This window comes from Phaethon aethereus (genome assembly GCF_964289735.1).
Source record: "Phaethon aethereus genome assembly, chromosome: 8".
NCBI lineage: Eukaryota > Metazoa > Chordata > Aves > Phaethontiformes > Phaethontidae > Phaethon > Phaethon aethereus.
Window position 1 is genome coordinate 33,766,824 of NC_138584.1, and position 27,074 is coordinate 33,793,897.

The window sequence follows — 27,074 nt, forward strand, 5'->3', positions numbered from 1 at the left end:
TTCGGATGCGCGTAGTCTGGGGTTACAGGTTGGGTGAAAAAGCTGGTGGTTTTGGACAAGACGTATGTAAGGGCACAGTTTTATCTGGGCACGCTTTACGTACACCGTTGCACATCGAAAGGTACGAGACAGCAGCAAAGCCCCGCAGCGGTCGGCGGCCGCTGGTGCCGCCGTGTGCAATGGTGACGGCTTCCCCGAGGGGACTGGCCTTCAGGCTCTTCCGAGCCCAAAATGAGGACATTCCCCCGTTCCACGGGGTGTGGGTTCCCTCTGGGGTCTCTCTGGGCGCTGCTCTCCCCTCACCTCGTGCCCCACGGCCGGGGTGACCCCCCAGCCCACGAGAGCAAGGCGTTGCACTCCCAGCGGCGCATGCCGGGGCCGGGGGGCCGCGCGGAGGAGGAAACCCACCCGCCGTGGCCCGTGATGGCGGGGTGCGACGGGCGTGGGGGGGCTTGGGGCGCTGACCTGTTGCTCTCTGACCAGGTGTCTCTTCTCTCTTCCTTCTCGCTGACCGCAGCGGCGCAGCCCGGTAAGCGCCCGCGCTTGCCGCCTCTGCCCCGCCGCTCTGGGGACGGGGGTGCCGGCGGGGCTGAGCCGTGCCGGGGCTGCGTGGCGAGCGCGGGGGAAGCGGAGCGGGGTGCCGGTGCCGCCAGCCGCCCCGTTGTGTGACCCCAGGTGACGGTGGGACCCATGTGACCCTGGTGGGGTCCCCGGTGACGGGTGCCCGCCGCGGTCCGACCTGCATCCTCGCCAAAACAACGCCTTGTTTACATCCTTGTAAAAACTCTCTGGCTTTCACACCCCGGAGAGCCTGCCCTTGGCAGACCGGCAGCGCGCGTGGCCCCGGGGTATCCCCGCCGCCCGTCCCCCTCCGGCGGGGCTCCCGCTCCCCGCTCTGCCACGCAGCCCCCGCGCTCGGGGCAGGGGGGTGGGTGGGTGCCGGCCGTCGCTGAGCGCGGGCACGTGTGCGTTTTGCGGCGAGAGCGAGGATCTAGGTCGCTGAAAAGACATTATTTGGCTTAGATCGGTTTGCGGCCCGCCAGACGCGAGGATTTTGGTCCTACGCCACTTTTCAGGGGGTGCGGGTGCCAGCCACCCCCGCGAGCCACTCGCAGTCAGGACGCGGTGAGGGCGGCACGGCCAGGCGACGGCTTTCCGTGGCTCAAAATCCCTGTGGTGGGGTTTTTCTGCTCCCCGTAGGCTGGGAGTAAACGGGATTTCACAAGGCACGTGCGCAGCCGGGCGTATTTCAGCCGCGTTTCCTCGGGTGACAGTTGCCGTGCCGCCATGTCCCTGTGCATCCCGCTCACCTCCTGTGTTTCTAATTCCAGGGGACGATTAAAAGGAATTTATCCAGTAAGTATGTTCTGCAGCCTTCAGGAGCAGTAATTGGTGCTGGCAACGTGGTGGTGGTGGTATCTGGGGAGGGGAAAGGGGGGGGCTACGTTTGCGTTGAAGTGGTCCTGGCAGAAATTATCGCACCCAGATATCTTCTTCGAGGAAGGCCATATGGGACATCGTAGAATCATGGAATGGGTTGGGTTGGAAGGGACCTTAAAAATCATCTAGTTCCACCCCTCTACCATGGGCAAGGGACACCTTCCCCGAGACCAGGTTGCTCAAAGCCCAACCTGTCCTCAACCCCATCCGTCCTCAACCCCATCCGTCCTCAACCCCATCCGTCCTCAACCCCATCCGTCCTCAACCCCATCCGTCCTCAACCCCATCCGTCCTCAACCCCATCCGTCCTCGGGTACCCTATAGAAATGGTGCAGCTCCCTGGTCTCGCCCTCTGCAGAGGTAAAATCTGAATTAATGCAACGGTCCTTTGCCTGCCAGCACCTCCGCAGCAGGCGTGGGGCGGGACGTGTGCTGTGCTGGTGGCACGCAGGGTGCGAGCCCTCCTGCCCACACCGGCTCCGGGCTGGGGGTGATGCTCGGGGGGGGGGGCCGGGGCGGGGAACAGCGTTAACCCCGTGCTGTCCCTCCTGTGCCGCAGGTGAGGAGATCGCGCGGCCCCGGCGCTCCACGCCGACGCCAGACCCTGCCAGGTCAGTACGGCGTCCGTCGGCGTCGTCATCCCGCGCGGCTACGTTCAGACACATCGCACCAAGGCGGTGTTTAAACGTTTCCGTGGGCAATTGCACATGGGCGTCATGGCTCAGTGGGAAGCATCTGTTTCCACCTCCAGGATTTGATCTTTTTTTCATGTCGAGCTGGGTAGGGCAAGCCCGGAGTAACGCAGTGAATTCGCTGGGCATTTAGGGCTGTACATACGTTGCCGAGCTGCCCCGGCTTGGCTGAGCGAAGGCACCGCTGCCGAAATGCCCCTTTTACACCTTTTACACCTTTTACACCTTTTACACCTTTTACACCTTTTACACCTTTTACACCTTTTACACCTTTTACACCTTTTACACCTTTTACACCTTTTACACCTTTTACACCTTTTACACCTTTTACACCTTTTACACCTTTTACACCTTTTACACCTTTTACACCTTTTACACCTTTTACACCTTTTACACCTTTTACACCTTTTACACCTTTTACACCTTTTACACCTTTTACACCTTTTACACCTTTTACACCTTTTACACCTCGCGAGACGCTTTGTGTTTAGTGTTTAAATAAGCTGAGTAAACGCTCCATGCCACGGGACGCCAGAGGCGTGGGCAGCGTGGGGTCCGTCGGGTCTCCGGGCTCTCTGGGACAGTAAATGAGAACTGGGGGGGGGTGCCCAGGCGGTGACGGCGGGTCCCCCCAGAGCGTGGCCGAACAAAAGCGGGCAGAGCTGAAGCGCCGGATGGCAGCGGCTCCGCTGGTTTCGGACGCGCAGCATCCGTACCCCACGGAGGTGAGGACACGCGCCGCTGGCAGCTGCCTCGAGCCCGACCCGTAGCGAGAGCTGGCGAGTGCGTGCTGCGCGTATACGGTGATTTAGGAAAGCGAACGCTCCCTGAAAATACGCGCGTTGCTGCTCAAAACCTGGCGTCCCGCTACCCACCCGAACCTGACGGTCTTCCTCTGCCTTGTCTCGTCCCGCAGCAAGAAAGCCGGGGAGGACCCCGCTGCGCTGGCACCGCTCTTCGGGCCCCCGCTGGAGTCGGCGTTCGAGGAGCAGAAGCTGGACGGTGGGTGGGGGCTGGCCCCGGCGGCGGTCGCCCCCGGCCGTGCCGTGCCCCGCGGCCGGCGCGCGGCGCCCGGCTCTGCCCGCGAGCGGGGCGGCCCTGGTGACCGGCCCCCGGCCCTCCTCTTGGAGGGGGGAAACCCAAAATTAAAGCAGAGCGTGAAGGGCGGGTAGCTGCGTTACAGGCAGCGTGGGGTTGGGCTTTATACGGGTTATACAGCGACCGAGCGAGCGTCGCAGTCGGGTAGGTAATGATGCGGTCTTGAGACAGATCCTGGAAGAGAGCCGCTAACGAGTAGTAAAAGTACCGACTTTCAAATGAAACACTGGCTTTGCCTGTTCAGCAGGCTCCGCCGACGTACCGGGAAGCGGCGCGCGTGTAGCGGCGGCGGCCGTTCGGTTCCGACCCCGCGGCAACGTTGCAGCATCGCGCTAATCCGGTTGGAGCGGGGTGCGGACGGAGCTGCCTGGCAATGCTTCACAGCTCCCCGGGCCCGCGAAGGTGTCACCTCAGTAATGTCGTTTATTTTCCCCAGAAGCAGCATTCCCCTGGACAGGAGTATAGGGACGCTTTACTCCCCTCCAAGCCCATTTTTTCTTTTTTCTTTTTTTTTTTTATTTAAGTCTTTCCCGAGGCGCAGCAATCCTGCAAGGCTCGTTCTCCCCAAAGAAAAACTCCGTTCACCTGCTGGAGCATTTTTTTTTCCCCGGAGACGGCCGGCTCTGCTGGGCTATCTGCCATTTGTCGCTTAGTTATGCCTTGTAATTAATTTTTTCTAATCAAAACTGTGTTTGTGCGCAGTTCCCGACACGTAAGCGAAGGAAAACAGCACAAAAAGTTTAAATGAACTATAGAGGAGGGTGTTTTCCCCTACAACCTCTGTGAATATAATTGCACCTTTTCATTTCAATACCTGGGGTTTTTTCCGCATATCCTAAAATTCCAGACGATTTTTGCAATTAATGCAATGTTTTGCTTAATGTAATAAGCCTCCAAATACATAAATGGCATTGTTTTGTTTGTCAAGCAGCATGAGTGTCAAACTAATTGCATGTCCCGTTTAAAAATCAGGCAAGCTTGTAATTATCGAACATTACAGAAAAAAACCCTGTCTTTTAATTACCGAGAGCTTTCTGTCACTGTTTAGTTTTCTCTCTTTACGAGCCTCAGACGAACGTGTCTCATCTGCGTGTTTTGGTACTTGTAAGAAAATAGTTTTATCCAATGCCCTTGCATGTGTATTTATTTATTTTTTGATTTTTTTTTTTTTTCCAGCTCCTCTGGATCAGCCTGAGATATGGGGTTCGGTCCAGCCCGCCAACGCAAGCGTAGAGTCCCCAAAGCTACCGCGACCCTTTCCAACTGGAAGTAAGTGACCGTGCAGGTTATCAACCGCCTCCCACCTAAAAATTAATGCCCGTAGAAACCAAATCCAGTCTTTTATTTTTCTCACGCAGACTCCCGGCACTGTGCAATTCCGTAACGCTTTAATCGTAGAGCAAGTTAGAGGGGTTTTTCCTTCCCCCGGCTTGGCTCCAGCTGCAGTGCTCTAGGGGGGAGGCGGGATGGGGGGTGACGAGGGACGGACGGGTGGTCCCCAGGCTGGGAGCGGCGCGGCGCATCCCCCCGGGGAGCCGTGCCCCCGCCACGCGAGCTGGCGGAACGTCCCTGGCCGGGGCGCGCGGCCGCGCGGAGCCGGCGGTTAAGGCTGCTGCTTCCCCCCTCACCAGCCGTTGGCGTGAAAGGGGCTGACGCGCCAAGGGCAAGGCAAGCGCTGGCCGCGGCACGAGCTCGCGAGGGGACCGCGACGCTCGTGGTGCGAATGGCCGCTCGACGGTGCCGAGCCGCATCCCGAGCGGCCGCGGGGCCTCCCCGGCGGCTCCTCCGGGAGGTTCGGACTCGGCTGCTGTTCACATCTGCTTTGCAAAACGGCCCCCATAAAGCAGCGCGGGGTCCATCAGCCCCGGCGTTCCTCCCGCCGTGCCAGCCTCCCGTGTCCGCGCCGGCTGGGCGTGGGAGAGACGCGGAGGCGGATGTGTGCCTGGGAGGCTACAGGTTTTAATTAAAATGGTAATCCAGGTTTTTAAAACATGAGTACAATCTAAGATTTAAAAATAAAAAAGCCCCAAAAAGTTTAAAACAAAAAAAAAACAAAAAAAAACAAAAAACAAAGCAAAACAAAAAAAAAAACACTAAAAAAAACCCCAACGAAAAAGGGCCACCGGTGGTTGCTCGTCGCTTGGCGCAGCACCGTAAACTCCTGGGCTGTGGGGATGCTCCCGCTTGCCCGGCGACCATCCCACGCCTGCTGCGCGCATCCCCAGCGGAGGCGTGCGTGCTCCCGAAACCGCTGCAACGGCGTCTTTCCCTCCCCCCCTCTTTTGCAGCGCCTCCGCCGCTCCCACCGAAAAACATCCCGGCCACGCCGCCGCGCACCGGCTCTCCTCTGACGGTGGCAATAGGTAAAAGCTCGGCGCCGCACCTCCTCGCGCAGCCCCGGCGGACCGATCCGGGGCGGGGGGGGGGGGTCCCCGTGGCTGCATTTCGGACGTGGGTTTGGCCCTTGTGCATCCTCTTTCCTTCGCGTTCGCGGCACTTCAGCGGACGCTGCAGTCGGGGCGATGCCGTAGAAGCGGTGCAGACGCCTCTGACCCCCGAGCCGGGGTCACCCCGGTGAATTAGCACCCTCTCCGCCCCTCGCCTTCGGCGGCGGCCGCTTTCGGGGGCGCGACGCCACGCTACCCTCGCGGTCCCGCTCAAAACTGGGACCGGCTGCAGCGCCGTTGCTGCCTGGCGCGGCACAGCGCGGTCTGCGCCTACGAAATCAGGCGGTACGTGGCACCTACCTGTGTCGGGGGGGCTGGTCCTGCCCTCCCAAATTCCTCCTGCTGTCAGGGAAGCGGGAAGAGCCCCCGCTCGGTCCCGCGGCCGGGGCGCGAAGGGGCAGGGGAGGGGGAATGAGGCGGTACCCGAGGGAAAGGACAGCCCGAAGGAAGGGACTGGGAGACGTTGTTGGACGCAGCCAGAGGGTATAAGGTGCTTATAAGCATATAATTCATGTTGCCGGCAGGGTGCTGCCTGCTGGAGCTGCAGGTTTTGGGGAGGGCGGGCGGTCCCTGGCCCTCGGGCGGGGACGCTGTACGGACGCGCGCACGCAGAGCAGCGCGGGCGTTGTTAACTTCGCCGCGCAGAAACCCCCTGCTCTGAGCTCACCGCTCCGTCCATCAATATTTCGTTCACGCTCCCGCGCCTTGGTCTGTGCCTTGATCCACGCCGCCAGGCCGGCGGTGCCCGCCTGCTTACGCAGATTCATCGACACAAGCAAGCGCGAAGCCCAGCCGCGGGCGACGGCTGGCGTGCGGGGGTCTGGCTTGCCGCACGCTTCAGCCGGTGCATCAAGTGAAGCAACTGGCAGAGGTGTTGGTTTTCCCCCGCCCCCAGTTTTAGCAAAGTTATATTTCATTCCCTAAATGTAGCATCCCAGACGGCTCCCCAAAACGCAGGAGCAGGGGTGGGATGCTGACACGAGGAGCCCGGAGGGCACGGTGGTTTTGGCGGGGGCCACGGGCTCCTGCGCTACGCCTGGTGCTGCGGCCACGCGGCCCGGGTCCGCGCCTCGTCCCGCCGTTCCGTCCGTCCAAAACGGAGTCCCCGAGTTCTGGGCAGCCTTCCTGGCGTTAGAGAGCTGCCAGCTCCCCAGGCTCCAGCCCTCGGGCGAGAAAACAGGCAGGAAAGGAAGGAAGGAGGATCTCCCTCCTCTGGATGTGTAGCATCTTGCCGATGAATCCTGGCTCCGTGTTGGTCGGGAAGTCGGATACGACTGTTGGTGTGTGGTAGCTCGGTTAGCGAGTAGAGCCCTGAACTTCTTTTTCCTGCCGCTGCTTGCAACTGAGATACATCCAGCCTGTCTGCTTTCCTGTACTGCATGCCCAGCACCAGTGTGTGAGCGTCAAGCCAGCATGTTTAAATATATATATTTATATGTATGTGTATCTATATATAGTGGAATGTGCAAGAGAGCTTTAGGTTACCGCTCTGAGTGCGTAAATTTATGATCTGCTGATAATTCAGAGTGATGATAATGACACAACGATGCTGTTTCGACAATCCGCAACGAAGGCTGGGAGCCAGCTGTAAATTTTGGGAGGGCACGGGACCCCTGCGTATGAAAGGAGGGAGGAGGAGGTGCGCTTGGCTCGTGGTGCATGCTCGCTCTCATACAGCGTATGTATTTCAAGCCAGTGTGGTGCATTACACATTGCACGTGACCTGACGTAGAACCTTCCTTGCACATGAATTATATTCCCCGGCAGCTTATAAGAAAACGTGTTTTTAAAGCGTGTCCTCTGGAAAGTAGCTGACGTAGAGCCCCGTAGAGAATAGCACGACTGCAGCTCTCTCGGTTAATGCTAAGTGTAAAATAAACTGCTTTGACCACAGGAGGGGACCAGGCAGCAGCAGAGCTCAAAAGTGACAAACTTCCGTCCATCAATGACTTGGACAGCATTTTTGGCCCCGTGCTATCCCCCAAGTCTGCTGCTGGTAACGCAGAAGACAAGTGGGTCAATTTTTCTGATCAATCCCCGGAAAACGTGACGCCGGAGTTGACACCCCAGGAAAAAGCGGCGTCCCCACCGGTGGCAACGGGCAGCCCGGCTGACGCTCCAGCGGCCGAGCCCTCGCGCCCGCTCCCCTCGCCGCTGCACCTGGAGGAGGTTCACAAGAAGGTTTCTGAGCAGCCCCACCTGAAGGATGATAACTTGGAGCCGGTCGCCTCTCCCAAAGATTTTGGGCTGGGACAAAGAGCGACCCCGCCTCCCCCTCCACCACCCACCTACCGGACGGTGGTCTCGTCGCCTGGACCGGGCGCCAGCAGCGGCACGGGAAGCACCAGTGGTACGTCCTGCGGCGTTGGGTGTGCTTCGGTGTGGCCGTGACCGCATCTGCCGTCCCCTCCTGCCTGGTTGTGCCTGTGCCCAGTGCCCACGCTCCCGCCCAGCCATCTTGTGCTTCAACGTCCAGCGTCTGCCCTCAGCCTCCTGTGTCCTCTCCCCCGCTCCTTGCTGCGTGTCTCGTGGTCAGATGGCTCTGACAGCCTTCCCCCAAAGCTCCCGTGAGCAGCCCTTCCCGCCTCCGCTACGCACGTAACTCCCCACCGCAAGATTTGGCATAGGATTGCTATTGCTGCAGCTCTGTCCTCGGTAGGCTTCAGAGTGAACAGAGGTAGAAACATTTCGGGCAAATAATCTGAACAAGCCTCAGAAGCAGGGGGTTTAAACCTGTTGCAGACAGACAGGTCACTGCCTCCTGTCACCCCTGGGCTGCCGAGACCGAAGGACTGGCCCCTCGAGGTGGCACGGCTCGGAACGGTGCGTGGTCCCTCCTGGCGGCGAGCGCAGGGGTGCCCAGCTGGGGCTGGAGAAACAGCCTCCAGGGTGAACCTCTCACGAGGGCAGAACCCAACACGTTTGTCTGGCTGCCTGGCTTCGCCTGCTTAATTATAAATGTCTGCATGCCCGTTAGGGCAAACGAGCTCGCCGGAGGTCAGCTTGCACCAGCTCTTCCAGACTGCCTGAGAAGGTGCAACCTGATGGTGTTATTTGAGGCCGATCCCAGGCCCAGGGCACTTATTGTACTGGTGCGGCCACGCTGTGCGAATCCTTGTCCCCACCAGCCACCGTCCTGCGTCCACGAACGACTATTTTTGAGAGCATTGTCCCCGCGGAGCCGTGCAGGCGGTGCTGGGAGATGGTGGCTGCGCAGCTCCCCAGCCCCGTGCCCGACCGCCGTGAGCGTGAAAGCTGTGTCATCTGCTTTCGGGGGCTTGCCACCTCTGGGGGGGTGTGGGGAGCATCCCCCCCCACACCGCGTGGCTGTCGCTGCGAGTGTGGCTTCGCTTCAGTGGTGGTGGCTTCTCTGTGCCAGCCTGGCGCGGCGGCTGCGGGGGGGGGTGGCGGGTGGGGGTCCAGCTGCCGGCGGCACTGGTCGGGGCCGGGACTTCTCCGGGAGATCAGCAGCAGGAAACGTGTCTTCCTCCACCGCTCCCCACCCCGGTGCCAACTGAGCAACTGCCTTGCGTGAGCGCAGGTCTGCAGGACGGGGACATGCCGGTGGCTGCGCACGTGGGGACGGATGGAGAAACCCCCCTCGGCCAGGCAGCGCTGCCTCTTTGGGAAGACCGGTGTCTCTTCCCCAGGAATTCTCTCCCGTCTCTGCTCGGGGTGCTTTGCAGCCAGCCGACGCCTCCACCTTACCCAGCCCCACGCAGGACAGCAAGCTGCGGGGAGCCAGAGCGTTGCAACGCGCACGCAAAAGTCACGCACCTCTTCAGAAAGCCGCAGCCCGCGGCGGCCGGTCCGGGTGTGCGGTGAGGATCCGGCACTCCTGCCCTCCCCACCTTTCCGAGGTCCCTGCTGTCACAGCTGGCCCCGGGGACGCCCGGCGTAGGGATGCCGCGGGGCAGAGCCGTCCGGGATGCCCTCCTGCCTTCGCGTCCCGCGGCAGCCCGGGCTCGCGGTGTCACCGCGGCGGGGCCGGGGACCGGCGTCCCAGCGGGCTCCTGACTTGGTGCCGATTTCCGACACGCTGCCACGGTTTCTTGCTGCAGAAAAATATCTAGAGGTACATCGGTCTCCCAGGGACCTGAAACAGCCGAAGAATAAAGCTCCCGGGACGAGCGCTGGCGTCTGGCAGGGCTGTGGCTAGCTGGTGGCCGCTCCTGAGCCGCGGTCAAACGCACCCTCGAAGTCTCCGTCTTGTGACGTTTGTTCGGTGCTGCTAGGTTACCTCCCCTGAATAATTCCTATTTTGTCAGGCTTTTACTGGGATAAGGGAGGAAAAATTCAGATTTTGGTTCCCAAGTTAGGCTTCTAAATAAAAATGGCTTGAATTTCAGAGGTGCGAATGAATGGACAGGATTTACTGCCTTTAAGCAAGCCCAGCTCTTGTCTCGGCCATCTGACGTTTACACCTGAGTCTCATTTCTACAGATGTAGCTTTGGGGTTTCCTTAGTCTGAGCTATCACCCAAAAAGCTTTAGTAAACCGCTTCTTTCATAAGCGGGGGAAAACGAAGCTGAACACATCGCCTTACATTATTGCCGCTGTGAGCAGAACACGCCGCTCTCCAGAGCGGAGCAGGCGGCCGTGCTCCACGAAGACTGGTCGCGAACGCCAGCGCAGCCGTCCTGCGAAACGGGGTCCGCGTCCCCCCCGGCTCCTCTTGGCTCGATGCAAGTCACCAACTTAACGCAGCACCGGTTATTGCTGAACTTACCCCGCAAGGAGTTTCTGTGCGTGGAGAAAAACAGTCTGCTGGGAATCTTCTTAAGTGTCCGCTGAAGCGTCTGTTGTCTGACGGCAAGAAGCCGACCGTGGCGGCGAGGCAGCGGCCGCCGGGGCGCACGTGAACCCCGCCGGTTCACCCTCGCGCTCTGACGCTCTTCCAGAGGGCTGGGAAATGCTTTTTGCTCCCATCAAATCCCATGACCTTGCTCTCCCCCCCTTCCTCTTCTTCGCTCGGACCAAGCTTTGCCCCTCCCGCCAGGACCCCTCCTTCCCACGGCGGGGACTGACCCCGCTGCGCGGCCCCAGGAGCTCGCGGAGCCCCGGGAGCTGCGGCGTCGGCACCGGCTGCTGCAGGGGTTAAACTCGTTCTCGGCACGTCATTTTTCTCCCACCCGTGTCGCTGGTTTTCAGGTAAAGCCGTAAGACTCCGACGACGATGATTTTGCCCAGCGCTGCTGGCCGAGGGGGCCGGGCACGTGGCGCAGCGCGGTGGGCAGCCCCGGCGCGAAACGCGTCGGCGCGAAACGCGTCGGCACAAAACACGTCGGCGCCAGCAATGCCACAAAGGCTCTTCTCGCGGCCAAGGGGAGCTTGTGCCGGGGCGCGCGCGGGCACCCGCGCCGGCTCCCGGGGGAGCCGCCTCTGCTCTGCGCGCGGGGGCCTGGGGGGGCTGCGGGGGCCAGCCTGCGCCACGCTCACGGCTCCCGTTCCTTGCAGGTTCCTCGTCCCCGGCTCGCCCCGGCACGCCGCTGGCCGCCTGCGGCACCCCACCGCCGCCGCCGCCCCGGCCCCCTTCCCGGCCCAAGCTGCCCCCCGGCAAGCCCGCCGTCGCCGACATGGTACGTTCGCGGCTGCGAGCGGGAGCGTGGCGTGCGCGGGGGGTGCGTGTGCCGGCGGGTGGGACGGGTTCGGGGAGCGGAACGAGCGACGAAGAGCAAGTCACCCACGGGCGCTGCCTGGGCTGGTTCAAGTTTTCGATAATTGTTCCCCGAGACAAACTGCGCCTGGAACAGCGGCCGCGGGCACCGCCTGCTCGCCGGTGGGGCCACGCGTGGGCGAGCGGCGGTTCGCCGTTACGGCAAAGGCGGAAAATGGGTGCGAAGAGCGTGCCCGTGGGAAGGGTCCGGCCGTGCCCCGCCACCCGGGGGTGAGGCAGCGTGGGGCCGGCCGGCCCGGGAAGGGCGTCTGGCAGTCCTTGGTGGGGTTCCCCACCGCCGCGCTGTGCCGGCTGGGCTGCCGGGCTCTGCCCTGCCTCTCCGGGCTGCTTCAGGTAAGTCATGGAGAATTTTGTGCATCGATGTTATGGATATGGAATTATCCCCCGAGGATCCGTAAGGACCCAGGGAGCCGCTCCCCGGTGAGCCGGCACGTGGCGGGCGCCGCTGCCGTGCCGATGCCGGCTGCGTTAAAGCCATCCCGCGGCCCCTGGAGCGCCCGTGCGCGGTGCGGGTGGGGAGCTCAGATGCCCAGACCTGCAAGATGGTGGGAGTCGTCTGCCATTTTTCTAGGTCCAGACTAAAATGCCGTCGGTGCTAAAAAAACCTAGAGTTGTTTGGTTTTGCGCTAGCCCGGCGGCGCTGGCCTGGAGGTGCAGAGGGGTACGGCTTCAGGCAAAAGCTTCTGTTTGTTTGATGGGAATGTTGCTGTGCATATTTTCTTTAACCTTTTGTTATTTTATGTTTTTCTACAGTCCAGGCCTTTTAGCCCTCCTATTCACTCATCCAGCCCTCCTCCGATAGCACCTTTAGCCCGTGCTGAAAGTACTTCCTCCATATCTTCCACCAATTCCCTGAGTGCAGCTACCACTCCCACCGTTGGTAAAAACATACAGCACTGCTGTTCTTTCACCTTTCCTACCTCTGAACGTCCTTAAAAGAGTCCTGAAACCTTTTCATTTGCTGGATTGTTCTTCGGGTTTGCATCCCTTAATTCTCATCAGGTTTTTAGAGGCGAAAACGGATTTGGGGGCGGGGGGTGGATCATGAATGTGATGCTGCTAGGGAGGATTTCTGTTTGCGGCGGTTCCAAGTGTTGTGAAAAAACGAACGTTTGGCGAAGGTAGAGGTTATCACCGGGTGAAATATAGTATAAAATGTGCTTATGGTCTGTAAATTTGGTCAAAATAAGTTTGTTTGTTTTTTTTGTGGGGGATGCTTGTACCCTGGAGGGGAGGGGGCTGGAAGCCAGACCTTGAGATCCAGGAGACAACTAATATTAAATCTCTTTGAATGTCTTAAAATCACATTTCCCCTTAAAGCGGTAGCGGGAAAAGGGGTCTTGGAAAAGGCTCTTCCAAACCGTTAGCTTGACGCATCCTAGCCCAGGACAAAGCGCGGCAGTTTTGGAGGAATGTCCTGCAAAACACGGCTGTTGTCAAGCGTCCCAGGTGCCCCCCGGGGCCTGGGACAAGAAAAGCAAATCCAGTCTGGCTGGCAGCTCCCCGGCTCCACGTGCCGGGTCCCCCCCACGCCTCCCTCCTCCGTCCCCTCCGTCCCGGCTGCCGGTGCGCCCTCCTCCACCACCGCTGCCATCCCGCCCGGCTGCCGGCCCCACCGCCCCTTGCTTCCCGCAGCTCCATCTTCTGCCAGGATCATCCCTCCTCCCTTTTTTCTTTTCCTCCCATGTTTTTCTGTGATGAGCACACCTGGTTTGCGCGGCGGGGAAGGAGCTTGGCGGGCCGCGGCTGCCGTAGGCTGGCAGATGGGCTCTGCCGAGGGAGCCGAAACCCCAACCCTCCAAAAAAACAAACCTGGCTGGTGTTTGTGTGTGCTCAGCCGAGGCCCTGGCTGCAGCGTTTCCCACCAGCTATCACCTTCCGAGCCGCGGCGAGCGGCAACATCGCCGCCCCACCGCCACCTCTGATGGCCGGAAGACGATGAGCCGTGCGGCGGCTGCCGTCCCCGCGGTGCCGGTGGCCGCGCGTGCCCACCCAAGCCCTCCCCGTAGGTTCGCTGGAGTCTCCCACCTGCGTCTCCATCCTGTTGTTTGCTTCGCTCTCGAGGTGCCGTAGGTGCTTGTACCTGTTCGCCGGCTGTTGGTCACCGTCACAGCATGCTGCTGAAAAAAAAATGCATCTCAAGCAAGGGGCCAGCCAGCCCCGAGCATCCCCGGTGTGTCGGCTGTCAGTCCTGTCTGTGCCCGCTGTCCTGCAGCTTCGGAAGCGAGCCGCCGGCCACGGGGCTGGTGGTGGCCTCGGCCGGTGCCTGCGGGGCACGGTGGCTGCAGGGTGCCCGGGGCCGTGGTGGTCAACAGGATTTTGGTGGAGGGGAGCAGCCAGGCTGAGGACAGGGACGGTCGTGGGGGCTTCAGGAGGCTGGGAGAAGTGGCTATGAAATGGGGGCTGCGTGCTGCTCCTGCAGGCTGAGCAGGCGATGGCTCCCTTAGGCTCTCCTTTTTAAATTTTTTTTTTTTCCCTCTAACACATGTATTTTTTTTTGAACAAAAATTGCCAATCGGTGTTTTCTCATGACCTACCCGCCCTGAGCAGCTGGGGCTGACACGGCTGCGTGGGAAGCTGTGCTCACTAGCCCCAGCGGCTCCCACCCCCTCTGCGGGGGCTTTCCTTGAAAGAAAGCCAAAACTGGGGCTCCTGGGTCACCCCTTGGCAGGGGAACACTGAACGGGGCAGCCAGGAGGAGCACCCCCAGATTGCCAGCTTTGCACTTCCAGCTCCGTGCAAACCGAGCGGCGGCCGCTGCGTTGCCAGGATTTGGCCCGGGAAAAGGCAAGGCAGCGCAGAGCGGGCAGGGGACGGGCAGGGGCACACGGGCTTCGGGAGCCGCTCCAGGAAAGCCCAAGCACCTCCTCGTTGTCCTCACCGAGGCGGCCGGGGCGAGGGTGGGCCCCGGCGCTGGGCGAGCATCCCTGCAGCGTTCACCTTGCTGCACCGGGCCGCGAGCCCGCGGCGGCGGAGGGAGCGCTCCCGGCTCGCGGGTTTGTGGCGCAGGAAGAGGAGAAGATAAGGTGAAAGGTGCGGGGCTGCGTGGGCAGGGACGGGCAGGTCTGTGGGCACGGCAGCGGGTCGGGGACCACCGGGGGTCCCGTGGGGCTGGCAGGGGTTGGGACACCCTGACCTGGCTGGGGCTGCCCGCAGCCCTCGGCTTGCCGCCCGGTCCGTCTCCACCACGCTCTCCGTCTCTTGTTTCCCGTGGCAAAGTCCAACGGAGTTTGTCCAAGAGCCCGTGGAAGAGTTACTTCATTTATTTGTCCTCCGTGCTGTCCTGGTTTGCTTTTGTGGTGGTCGCATGTGCAGTCTGAATATCGTACTGCAAAGAAAGAAGCTGTTATTTCTGTGTCAGTGCCCCTTCCTTTCTTTCTCTCGTTAAAATCCTTCTCTGTCTTTGTTCGTTGGTGCAGCGCGCTGCTTGGTTTCATTTGGGATTCGTTTTGTCATTCTTTTTTTTTTTTTTAATTTTTATTTCTTTCCTTTGCGTTTCTTCTGCTTGCGTTATCAGAAGACGATGCTTTTATTGACAAACTGCCCGTGTTTCAGAGGCGCTGCGAAACGCCTGCAGGCCCCGTACCGGCAGGTCCCGTACCGGCAGGGCTCTTCCGAGACATCTGGTTTGGGAGCTGGTGGCTACGGGTGCCCCGAGTGCCTGAGCCCCGGCACCCACCGCTCGCAGCACCTTGCGTGACAGTTTCTCAGCGACAAAAAAGAACTGCAAGGTGAAAGGCTCTCGCCTCCTGAATTCAAAAGGGTTGATTTATACAGCTCAAAAAGCGCTTTTTTTTCCTTCTCCTCTATCCCTAGTTATTTCAATAGTACCTGGTGTCTAAGGTGGCTCTTGAGGCGGCGTGAGTGCAGGGAGCTGGTGGTTGTCATGGGAAAGGAAAAATTCCAGCGAGGCATCTCCTGCTCTGTGTGCGTGTGTCTGTTTATCTGCAAGTTTTATGTCCTGAAACGCAACAGAAAATACCGACGTTTCACTGTCGCTTATTTTGCACGCTGGTGCGGCGCGCGGTTGCAGCAGCCCGCCGGGGAAACGCTGCTGCCGCTGCTGTAGCACAGCAGAGACGTCGCCGGAGGCGAAGAGGATAAGGCGCGTTTGCCAAAATCAGCGCAGTTAGAGTACGCTAACGGCGTGCGTGAGCCAAGAAGCCTCTTTCTACTCTAGACAAAAAAAAAAAAAAAAGAGAGAACCCCCCCAAAAATCCTTACCAAGTGGGCAAAAACCACTCTTCCATCTGGGCTTCCATAGCTTCGCTTTCTGCTTTCTGTTTCCTAAGCCAAAACCAGCGTTTAAAAGCCCCCCTTTCCTTGCACGTGAACGGCTTGCAGCGCCCCGTCCCCTCCCCGTAGCGAGATAAATGTCCTGCTCTGTGACTCACACTGTGTCCTTCTCTCTCCCTCTCCTTAACCTTTCCCATCCCGCTTCAACTCCTGGCCATACAGAGAATGAACAGCCTTCCCTCGTTTGGTTTGACAGAGGAAAGTTTTATTTGACTTTCGAAGGTAAGTAGTGCATAGCACACCCGGTAACGACTTGCTCCCCTTGCTCTTGCTCTCTGACTCCCGGGGTTTCCTGCAAAGGCTCCAGTCCGGCGTTCCGCGTGGAATGCTACGGCTACTTAGACGACACCGCAAGTTCGACCAGAATAATTTTGATTTGATTTGTGCTATTTGTCCCGATGATCTGCTTCCCTGTTTATTTATTAAAAAAAAAAAACAAAACAAAAAACAAACCACCAACCCCAAACCAACCAAAACCCAAAAGCATACTCTCGCACCGAGACTGTGGTGAAAACCAGAGAGCGAAACCGCTTGCACTGCCGAGGAACTTGACTCTGTCAACCAGGGCTTCTTTCTACTCTCCCTCGCGAGCTGCTCGTTACCCTGAGCGGGCTGTGGCACAGGGCGGTTAATTAAAACCCAACGGGCGACGGGTTCTCTGCCAAGCCGGGGGCCTCTCCCCACCTCCCATCAGATTTTTCCGTGCCGAGGGCTCGGGCGCGTGCCGGCAGCGCCAGCAAGCGCAGCGGAAATGCCACCGGGTCGGAGGCGTTGCGGGTGTCGGGGTCCCGCGCCGCCGAGGAGGCGCGTTGGGGAGGGTGCAGGGGGAGAGGAGCCCGTTTTGGGGCGGATGGCAGCTTCTCTGGGCAGCGTCACGTCTCGGAGAGGGCAGAGGCACAAGCGCCTGGGCGGCCAGCCCCGCTCCGGGAGCCCGAGGCTTTGGAGGAAGCCTCATCTCGCAGACACCGTGCCAATATTTTTCTTTAAAAAAAGAAAAAGAACAAGAAAAGCAGGGAGGCTTGCCAGCGGCAGGAATAGGTGCTGTAAGCCCCGAAGGAAGCGCTTGGAAGCTGTTGCGGTGCTTGCGGGCAGAGCCGGGCCGGGGCTAGCCGGGGGACGCCGCCGGCACCGGGCACGCCGCAGCGCGGTTCCCGTGGGTCTCGCTCTCCGTGACGCGTGCGCTCCGCGGAGCGGGTCCCCTCCAGCGAGCGGCCGGGACGGCGCTGCCGCCCGCTGAGCGCGGGCTGCTTGTGCGCAGGGAGCAAAGCCCGTCTTGGTGAGCGCAAGGCGGGGATGGAGGTGGTGGCGGCCGGGGGGGTTGGCTGCTTCTTGCCTTTCAATCGGCCGCAGCCGACGGTCCCCGCGCCGACGGCAGCTCCCAGCTTCGACCTGGGAGGGTGCCGGGGAGGAACTGCTTCCTCCCCATCCTCGTTGTCGTTTTGCTGTTTCCAGGAAAAAACCCAGGGAGCCCGGCGCTTTGGGAAGAGCTGAGCATGGCAGGGCAGCGGCTGGCGAGGGCTGTGCCGGCTGGTAGCGGGGTCGAAGCAGCCCCCTCCGAGCGTTATCCCCCCGTCCGCGTCCCCCGGCACCGCGCGTCCCCGCTGACTCCTGCTCCGCGCTTCCTCCTCCTCCTCCTCACCCGGTCTAGCACCAGCACTGCCAGCACGTCTAGCGTTTGGGGGTTCCCTTGGGGTTTTGCCTATTAATGTTTTCGAACGGTGTGTTTGAATTGCCGTGCTTCGTTACGGCAGCCTGCACGGCCCAGAGCAGGGGTGGCTTTGTCCCCTGCTCCTTTCGGCGGCGTGGGGCACGCTGGCCGGCGCAGCGACGGGGCTGCAGGAGCGTGGCACCGGCTCCGGGCTCATCTCGCGTCCCGGGAAGGAGCCGGCGCGCTTCCACGCGCTGTAGTTCCTGACCTATCCCTAAATCTTCGAGTCCAACTTAAAAAAAAAAAAAGTTAAGCTTCAATGCTCATCTCTAGGGAGGTGAAAGGAGATCTGCTGAGTTTGGCATCTGTAACTCAGGGCATGAAACGCCAGAAGAGAAATAATCTTTTCTTTCTGGGCTGGTTTTTTTTTTTTCTTGTGCAAAGATCCATGTATTTGCAGAACGTGGGGTAGTTTGTTCGTGCGTGCAAAGACGCGGTGCCGCTTTGGTGATGCTCCCCTGGATACGCAGGCAGAGCTGTGTACCAGGGACTCAGCTGTCCTTACTCCACCATCTGTATTTTCCACCTCTGTGTAGGGAAGAGTAGGGCGAATGAACCTGGTGTGCTGCTTATGGCTGGATCCAAAGCCCCATAAAGTGGATTTTTTTTTTCCCCTCCAGTATTATCAGGTCATTTGGCCAAAATGAAAAGTTTCTAAAAATAACTTCTGAAGCAGTCACTGAAAAGCCAGATTTTTGGCGGAGGCGTGCCACAGTATGTGCTTTAACTGGACTTGTCTCTCAAGTTTCTGGAGAAGAATTTCAGGGCTTAAAATAGAGAGAGTATACTTTTTACATTAAAATTTTTGTTAAAAAAACTGTTTAGTCACTGAAGCCATTAAGAGAAGAATATATAGGTTCGTGGGGGAAGAGTAGAGGGAACCGAGAACCCTGAATGCCCATTTCATCCACGTGATTTTTATTCAAAGCCAGATCAGAAATGTGGAGGAAGTGTTGTTGCTGTTGCTGTTCAGATGAACTCTGTGCCGATTTCCGAAGGCCACCCGAGCCTGGTGATAGGGATACGCGAGGTGAGCTGCTTCATCCTTGCACGTACGATTTTTTCATTCTGGAGAATGAAGAAGTCTCACACGCGTACAGAGAAACGGGGGAAGAAGCGAGAGGTTGAAAACCAGGGAAAAGGCAGGACAGACGCCTACCCCTCGTGTGATGCTCCGGTGCGGGGTCTCGGCTAAAGCCAGCTGCAGTCGGAGCGTGTACGTTTGGGAGGGTTTTCTTTTTTGTCTCCCAAAGAATAATTATTTTACTGCAGAGGATCGCGGGCTTTGCGGCGGCTGGGTGGCTAACGGCCTTCCCCTCGCCTTCCCGGCCGAGAGAAGCCTGACGTTCCTCTGCTGGGTGATACGCCCCGTTTTCACCCCCTATAGCCACTCGGCATCGATGTTTTTGAATCTCAGCCGTATATCGGGGTGAGAGATGTGATGAGAACATCCCACTTGCCTGCGTTTGGCCGGATTCGATGCGCAGAGGGGGGTCATTGCTCTGGGTGTGGGGAGCGAGGATGCGCTCTCTGCACCCTCCGGTAACCCGGCGGTGGCATCTATGGAAAGAATTTCTAAAAAATATGATGCCTTACCAGTCTGCGATGCTGCCCCGCGGCCCTGCGTGTCCCCTCTGCCGCGTGGCCAGCTACGGCTGCGATAACCCGCGTGCCCGGTGCTTTCGGGGAGCTGCCCGTGCCTTCACGCGCGGCTGGCGCCGACGTGAAGCGTCTTGCTCCTGAAGGGGATGTTCGCAGGGCCCCTGATGCACGGCTCGGGGCTGCGTCCTCAAAGGCGGAAAGCTTGGGCAGCCGCACGCTGCCTCCCCGGCGTCGTTAGGGTAATTAATGTGCGCGCGGCGTGTGCGGGTGAGATGCGCAGTCTGCCCGTCCCGTGCGCTGGGACAGCCGGACACGCTGCGCTTACTGAGCATCGTTATTCCGGGCTGTGGCTGAGACCCGCTTCTTCCCCCGTCTTAAGATGTATGACGAAGAGGGAGACGCGTGGTGACATTAATTTTTCACACCCTTTTAGGCTACATTAGACATTTGCAGGGAAAAGTTCAGCACCGGAGAGGCTCATCTGTGCCTCTAGGAGGGAGCAGCTTTGGTTTTACACGTTAACGCACTGCCCGCATGGATGCATTTGTAAGGCGCAAGGAACCTTCCTCTGCGAACGCCGCGTTTTTTCACGATGAATCCATCAAAACTCAAAGCGTAATTTAAGCGACAGAAGCGCTTTCCCCAGGAGACGTCACGAATCCCGATTTCCTGCACCCAAACTCTATAATTTCCTCGCAGAAAATTTGCAGCGGCAAGGCAGGACCGTGTTGCACGCCGATTGCTTAGAGCCGAGGCAAAAAGCAGCCGGCGACGGGGCAGCGGTGGGAAGCAGCAGATAGAAAAAGAGAGGGGATTCACTTTAAAGCTAGCCCAGGAGGAAAAGCAGGAGCTCACCAGAAGCGTGCCGGGAGCTGGCACAGCTTGCGTGCCCTACACAAAACCCTGGGCTGAGTTCGTAGCCCGTTCCACCTGCCTGATTCAGACCCGGTAAATGAAGGTAACAGAGTAAGGGGGTGTCGGGGTCCCCGGGGAAGCTGCCCCTCCAGAGACCTTTGCCGTTACTTTTTAGTTTGTTTGGGGCAAAATAATCCTCGTGCTTAACCTGATGTACAGACTGTGATATTAAAAAGAAAAAGGTTCCAAAACAGCGTGTAGCAGGAAAACAGATCAGAACGGGTGGTGCCAGGGCAGGGGTGGTGACCTCTTCAGGACTTTTTTGGGTGCCCGGGGGATCAGCACCTTGTACATCAGGTGGGTGACAAGACACTAAACCCTCGGCTGGTTTTTCGGCAGCGTCCCCGGGGGGAGAGCTCTGCTGTGCCAGCAGCCCCCGCTCGCCGTCCTTTTGGTGGTCCCCCGCGCCCAGGGCTTCTGGCGTACGCCTGCGGTGATGCTTTCATCCTCAAACGTTTTCGGAGACGGGCGTTCCTGGCCGGCAAAGGGAAACCTGCGTGTGACCGTGCAGGGCTGAATTATTTTAGAGCCTGGCTAGTGTCCATGGACGCACAGCGCGACCGAAGCAAGCTTTTCCTCTTTTTTTTAATCACCCAAACAAACCGCAGATTGATTGCTTTAGCTTCTGCACCCGGAGTCCCACGTTCTCCCCCCTTGCTCCAGACTGCTGGCAGTTTGCAGATTTGCCGTAGCGTACCGTAGGCTCTGGGGGGTGAGCCGCCGTGCGGGGGGCTTGCCAGGCGCGCCGGGCAGGAGAGGGAGCGTGCCGGGAATTGCAGGGCTCCCCGCAGGCTGGGGTTCCCGCAGGCGGGAGTTCAGGCAGCGTCGTCATCTTCTTTGCTCGCTTTTGGCGGGGGTGGCCAGAAAGATAATTTAAGAATGGTTTTAAAGCCTCATCCAAAGCCTGAGGGGTTTTTTTCTTAGTATTTGCCCATAAAGCTGGGCTGGGGCTCTTGGTGAGCACCCCTTGCCCCGGCCCGGGGGGGAGCGGTGCCGTTTCTCCCTGCACATAAGAAGTGGAGGTTTTTGCGCTGTTGCAGGCTCGTCGCGGGGACCCAGCCCCCTCACCATGGGGGCACAGGACACCCTGCCCGTCGCCGCCGCCTTCACGGAAACCGTCAACGCGTACTTCAAAGGGGCCGACCCGAACAAGTAGGTGCCAACCGACGGGTTCTGGGTGTCGATACGGGGGGTCCTGGGATCGGGACCGGCTTAGGGTGCTGTTGAGGCTTTGGTGAGCATCTCGAGGGACGGGGAGGGAGGAGAGGAGGTGCTCTGGGCTCGGCATGCGCGCGCTGGGGTGCCAGTGCACTGCGCCAGGCGGGGGTCCAGGGTCAGGGTGCTCCTGGGGCGTTCCCATGAGCATCGGTCCCCATCCCAAGGTGGCTGCCAGCCTCGGCTGCTGCTTCAGCTCGCTCTGGTTTAGGACGAGGCTCGTTCCCCCGGCACAGTGGGTGGGAAGTGGGAAGCAGTCACCGCACCCTCCCTGGCGCAAACCCTCTCCTCCTGCTGCGTTTTGAGCCCCCCGTTTCCTCCCGCCTCGGTCTCTGTGTCCGGCGCTGCAGGTGTATCGTGAAGATCACGGGGGAGATGGTGCTGTCGTTTCCAGCGGGCATCACCCGACACTTTGCCAACAACCCCGCTCCGGCGGTGCTCACCTTCCGCGTGCTGAACTACAACAGGCTGGAGCACGTCCTGCCAAACCCCCAGCTCCTCTGCTGGTAAGCCCCCGCCTCGCCAGCATCCCAAAGGAAGGCGAGTTTCCAGAAAAGTAGGGTGCTTTCCAAAAAAATCATGGCCCAAAGGATCTTCCTTGGAAGCCTGCCCTGATTTTGGGAAGGATGCTCTCAAGCCCTTAAATATTTGCCAGGGTACTCCCTCTGAGAGCGGCCCCTTTGCCAGGCAGAGGAGCATCAGCAGCGAGGAGCAAGTGCTTTGATGGGGTTTACTTGTTTTGTGCCTCGCTCTGCTCATGAAGACCTCCTGTGTGCAAAATGAGATGACCTCAAAACGTGTAGACGTGCCGCTTCGGGACATTTAGTGGCCATGGTGGTGTTGGGTTGATGGTTGGACTCCATGATGTTAGAGGTCTTTTCCAACCTGCATGATTCTGTGACCTGCAGCTTGCATCTGCTGCGCCTCCCCGGAGGTGTCTGAGGACAAGCCAGAGGCGCGCGGGAGGGAGGCCATATTTCTCTAAATGTGGGGTTAAATGCGGTCCCAGCTGGCGGCCGGCGCTGCTGTCCTGCATGCTTTGTAGAAAAGCTTTCTTCCGCCAAGGCGGCTTACGCCAAGGGTTAATTCTCCCTCCGTGCAGTGACAACACGCAGAGTGACGCCAACACAAAGGAGTTCTGGGTCAACATGCCAAATCTGATGACTCACCTAAAGAAGGTATCGGAACAGAAACCACAAGCCACCTATTACAATGTGGATATGCTCAAATACCAGGTAGGGTTTTTTTTGTAAGACAAAACTGTGCCAAAAATGTGCGCTTAACTCGTAGACGTAAAAGGCGGCATTTCGCTAGTGCAGAGTGGAGATAGCGTGAGAGGAGGGCATGCTACCCCGCTAGTCCCTTCTGTATGTCCCTAGATTGCCTGATTTTGAGCCCAGTACAAACTTTCTATGAGAATACAAGGTATTGTCTCCTCTGAAACCAAATGCAATTACCGCGTCTGTAAAATGGGATTTCTCCCTTCACCCCTATGGAAACTAAATGTTTTTTCTGTCATTTTGGAAGGTATCTGCCCAGGGTATTCAGTCTACTCCATTAAACCTTGCAGTGAGCTGGCGGTGTGACCCTGCAAGCACTGACCTCCGCATTGACTACAAATACAATACAGAGGCAATGACCACACCGGTAGCTCTAAACAACGTCCAGTTCCTCGTCCCCGTCGACGGAGGAGTAACCAAACTTCAAGCTGTGCTTCCTCCTGCTGTCTGGTAGGAACCGCTCACCCGACACAGAGCTCGTTTGCTATCTCTGCCACGTCCCTGCCCAAAACAGCCATCCTGCCTGCTGGCTGCAGGCACGGCATCGCCCTCGGGACGCCTCTGCGGGCGGGAGCTGGGGGCACGCCGGGGACCCAAACCTGTCCTCCTCTTGCAGGAGGAAGCATGCAGCCCCACCCCGATATTTTTGTTTTCTCGCCGTTCGCACCAGCAAGAGGTCGGAGCTGAACGCAGGCGTGCAGGCAGCAGAACAACAACCCTTATTTTGTGTTTCGGCTGCTTGTATCCGGGGCTCAGAGGGATGCACGGCCGTCGCTGCCGTAGGCACGGGCATGCATGCTTGCGGCGGGGAAGCAGGGCACGGCACGGCCCCGCTGCGTCTTGCCCATCGCTCGTCTGCAATGCAAGAGCGGCATTTTCCTGCTTGGGTCAAAGCCAAGCTCCCGGAATGGCGGCTCTGGAGAGCGGCGCCGGAGCAGCTCCTCCAGCCCACACGGCCTTTAGCAAAATTCAAGCGACTCCTCCGTGATTTCTTGTTTCCTTACAGAAATGCTCTTTTTCTTCATGTGTTTTTAGGAATGCCGAACAGCAAAGGATATTGTGGAAGATCCCTGACATCTCCCAGAAGTCAGAAAATGGAGGTAATCCCGCAAAAGTGCACGTTACTAATTCTGAAGGCTCAGACGCTAACCCGTTTATCGTGCCTGCACACAAGTCTGGGCACACAGGCTCCTGCGGGCGCTTGCCGGGGGAGGATGCTAATTAAAGCTAGGAGCAGAGGGCTTTGAAAAGCCGGGATATGCGCCACTGTTTTGCCAACCTCTCTGGCATCACGGAAGGGTATTAACACACCGGCTTTGGACGCGGTTGTTTGCCAAGTCCTTTGCTCTGTTGACCCTCTCCGCATTTGAAGGCTGAGGCCCCGCATTGCATCCCCGTCGGGGGGACCGCAGCCTCCCACGGGTCACTTTGTGTGTCACCCACGCAGCTCGGCCGCTCTGTACCGCTGGGGAGCCTGAAAAATAAAAATCTGCTGGGAGGAGGAGTGGGTTGACCTCTGCCCACCCCCCCCCGGGGGGGGGATGCTGCTGGCTCAGGTACCACCGTGGGAGTGGGCTTCGCTTGCGCCACTTCGGGCACCTCATGGCCTTGGCCGGCGAACCTGGCCCTGGGATGCGCGGCGGTGCCTCTGCGGGCTTGTAAGGGTCTGCCGCGGGACTTTTAAATTGCAGGTGTGGGGTCGCTACTGGCCCGATTCCAGCTCTCGGAGGGGCCGAGCACCCCGGCCCCCCTGGCCGTGCAGTTCACCAGCGAGGGGAGCACGCTGTCCAGCTGCGACATCGAGCTCGTCGGCGCCGGCTACCGCTTCTCGCTCATCAAGAAGAGGTTTGCGGCAGGTAGGTGCCTCGCCGGCGGCTGCTCTTTGGGATGGCAGTGTCGCTGACGGTCCCCTCCAGCTGTGCTGGGAATTTCATGGGCTTTTTTTCTGCTCGTGGGTCCTGCATGAAAGGCAAGGTCCGGGGTTCTCCAGGAAAAGCTTTTGCCCTGTTGCTGCAGAGAAATAAAAATATTTTTACTTCTGCCCCATTGCTGCATAGGAAGACGAGTATTTTTCCGTGTGCTGCTCGTGCGGGGCAGCAGCGCGGCCATGGGTGCGGGGACCGGCGGAGGTGGGCAGCCATCCCCCGGGAACTGGGGCTGCTCCCTCCCCGCAGCTCATTTCTGATCCCATTTCTAGGTAAATACTTGGCCGATAACTGATGGAAGCTTATGCAAGTCCGTGGAAAATAATACGGAAAATGCCCAAGGACTGCTGTGCGTGGAACGGGTTTTAATTACAGTTTAAGGAAAATGAACTAAATCCTGCTCTCGGGACCTTTCTGTTGGAAGTGTCGACAACTTTCAGCATTTTTTCCTTGGAAAACACCGTCTTGACCAGTCCTACAGTATTTACTTCTAGATGTAACATTGTTAATGGTTTTAAAATGTAATTATTGTATTTGTAAATTGTACTCATTCCAGTAAGGCTGTATTTTGGCAGTTAGACACTTGAGTTTTAGCATTTTACCATTCATGAAATGGATGTAATTTAAACTGTGGTATATAAATTTAATAGTAGTACTGTTGAATGGCACAATGCTTACAGAGGTAGATTACATTTTGTCAATATATACGATTTAAATACAATACTGATAGCTGTTATGAAGGGGGTGCCTCATAAAGAGAGAGTAAAGTAGAACCGACATGCTGATTTACTTTTTCTTCAGTCCTTAGTATGTCTCTCAGTGATGAATAAAAAGCTCTATCTTCAAGTTTAGCCGGTTGAACTCCAGAAAAATATTGCTGTAAATGTGGAGGTTCCTAATACAGTCTCCCAGCAAAAAGCAGAAAAAAATATCAGTATTTACGTCAAATTTCCATTACAGGAAACCTCCATGAACGTGCCCTTGTTCTCTGACAGCCACAGATGAAGCGCCAGGAGCGCCGGCGCTTCTCTTTGCCCCTCGCCCTTACATTTTGCAGTGGCACAGCTAAGGAGATGAGCAGGCAAAGAGGCTGGGTCGCAACTCTGAGCTTACAGCACTGTCCCAAAAAGTTCTTGCTGTTTTTAAGGGCACCTTTTCCGAGCAGTCCCCAGATTTTCGGTTGCATTTCTACGTTCCTTTGCTCGCTTTTTTCCTTTTTTTCCCCCCAATTTTCGAAAGCCCTACGGGTTGAGAAAACGCTTTAAAGACACGCAGCCTTTTCATTTTACCAGCTAGGCAGGAAAGCGTACGTACACAAACAGAGGACAACGGTGGGACAGCCAGCGCTGGCCGGGGCCGGTGCCGGAGCCCGCCTCGCTGGCATCCGGAGCAGCTGTCTCGTGGAGACGGGAAAACACCCAAAAGTGCTAAACTGGAGGCTGCAGGGGAAAAACTGTCCCTCTGTGTTTTCCCTGAGGGGACGCGGGCTCGGAGCCGGGCTCCTGCGCTGCTCCTCTCCGTGCGTCGCCGGCGCAGCGTTTGATTTCTAGGTAATTTTGGAAATTAAACGCAGTTGTTGTTCAGATGCGCGGAGAAGCATAGGAGCATCCGCTGAACGGGGCGCTGGGGACTTTAGAAATGTGTAAGATGACGAATAGTGCTAATTTTACAGTCACAAATGTTGCCAGGATTAAGCTTGTGCGTTTGCGTTGGGAAACTTCAGACTGTGCATGTTGGAAGGTGCTTGCTCACAGAGCAATTTGGAGTGATGTAAGAAAACAGAAATCCGTGCCCATCTTAACAGAAAATTAGGAAATCTGGAGCTATTTCAGCTGTGTGTCCAGACTGACGTACATATGATAGGGTGGCTGAGTTGCGTGCATGCTCACAAAAGGTATCAACACAGAAGTAAAAGCACAATTCAGTTTGCAACTTCATACATCTTTGCAGTTTTTGAAAGTAAACTTGCCAGTACTCCTGGATGGAGCGTTCAATTCCATTAATAATTTTCCCCCTGAAATGGAAATACGTACAAACTGTGTAACCTACCCCTTTCTGACACAGGAATATAGGGCAAAATCTAAGAATCAGTTTTTGCGTAATTGGTTCATGCGGTGTACAATTGTTATAAACTCATTTTTCCAAAAGAGATCTATGTCATAGTCCTGAAAATAAGGATTTTATACTGTAAATATTGCCAGAGCATAGATATTTTACTTTATATTCCATTTGAGAGACAAGGTGTTTACATTAGCATTGGGTTTTTAAATGCTTTTTAAACAAAACAAACCCATAGCCCAAAGCTCCCAAACTTGTCCCATTTGTGCTGTCCCACAAAACGGAGTCACTTTTTCCGGCTGCGTGGCGGTGCTGGGATGCAGCCCCCGTGGCCTGGGTAGAGAGATGAGATTTTACCCTTTCTGGGGCGAATTGCCTGGCAGACCTGACTCACTGTGCCGGCACACTCGCAGCCCCGCGGGGACACGGTCCCCCTCCGGCCGCTGGCAGGTGACACAAAAAAGCTATTCCCAGCCCGCGACACTGGGACCAAAACCAGCGGTTTGGGACAGGTTTTTCCGCATGCTGCCGTTGCCAATTTTTCGCATAGCATTTCGGTTCGCTGGGCGTTTGTTTGCTCAGGAGCGTTGAACTGCAGGTCTCTGCTTTCCCTCCCGGCACGACCGCCCTTCTGGACTCCTTTGCAAGGAGATGCCAGTCCGCGCTGACGGTTTGCTTCTCCTGCCCTGTTTGGTGTCTGAGCAGAGAGGCAGATGCTTAT

The 27,074-nt window shown here is 58.0% G+C and overlaps 1 protein-coding gene across 1 annotated transcript in view; it reads left to right on the forward strand.

Annotated features, from left to right (window-relative positions):
• SGIP1 (SH3GL interacting endocytic adaptor 1) overlaps window positions 1-24,590 on the forward strand; it is a gene marked incomplete at both ends in the record, with an annotated part of 52,533 nt that extends 27,943 nt beyond the window's left edge. The window contains 17 exons of the mRNA XM_082003090.1: window positions 518-529; window positions 1,332-1,356; window positions 2,000-2,051; window positions 3,049-3,134; window positions 4,407-4,499; window positions 5,519-5,593; window positions 7,572-8,027; window positions 11,135-11,256; window positions 12,108-12,234; window positions 15,813-15,872; window positions 20,916-21,027; window positions 21,441-21,596; window positions 22,193-22,325; window positions 22,618-22,820; window positions 23,406-23,470; window positions 24,062-24,226; window positions 24,568-24,590. Of these exons, the coding sequence (XP_081859216.1) occupies window positions 518-529; window positions 1,332-1,356; window positions 2,000-2,051; window positions 3,049-3,134; window positions 4,407-4,499; window positions 5,519-5,593; window positions 7,572-8,027; window positions 11,135-11,256; window positions 12,108-12,234; window positions 15,813-15,872; window positions 20,916-21,027; window positions 21,441-21,596; window positions 22,193-22,325; window positions 22,618-22,820; window positions 23,406-23,470; window positions 24,062-24,226; window positions 24,568-24,590 (1,965 nt within the window). The remainder of the gene's footprint in view (window positions 1-517; window positions 530-1,331; window positions 1,357-1,999; window positions 2,052-3,048; window positions 3,135-4,406; window positions 4,500-5,518; window positions 5,594-7,571; window positions 8,028-11,134; window positions 11,257-12,107; window positions 12,235-15,812; window positions 15,873-20,915; window positions 21,028-21,440; window positions 21,597-22,192; window positions 22,326-22,617; window positions 22,821-23,405; window positions 23,471-24,061; window positions 24,227-24,567) is intronic.
• Between the last annotated feature and the right edge of the window lie 2,484 nt (window positions 24,591-27,074).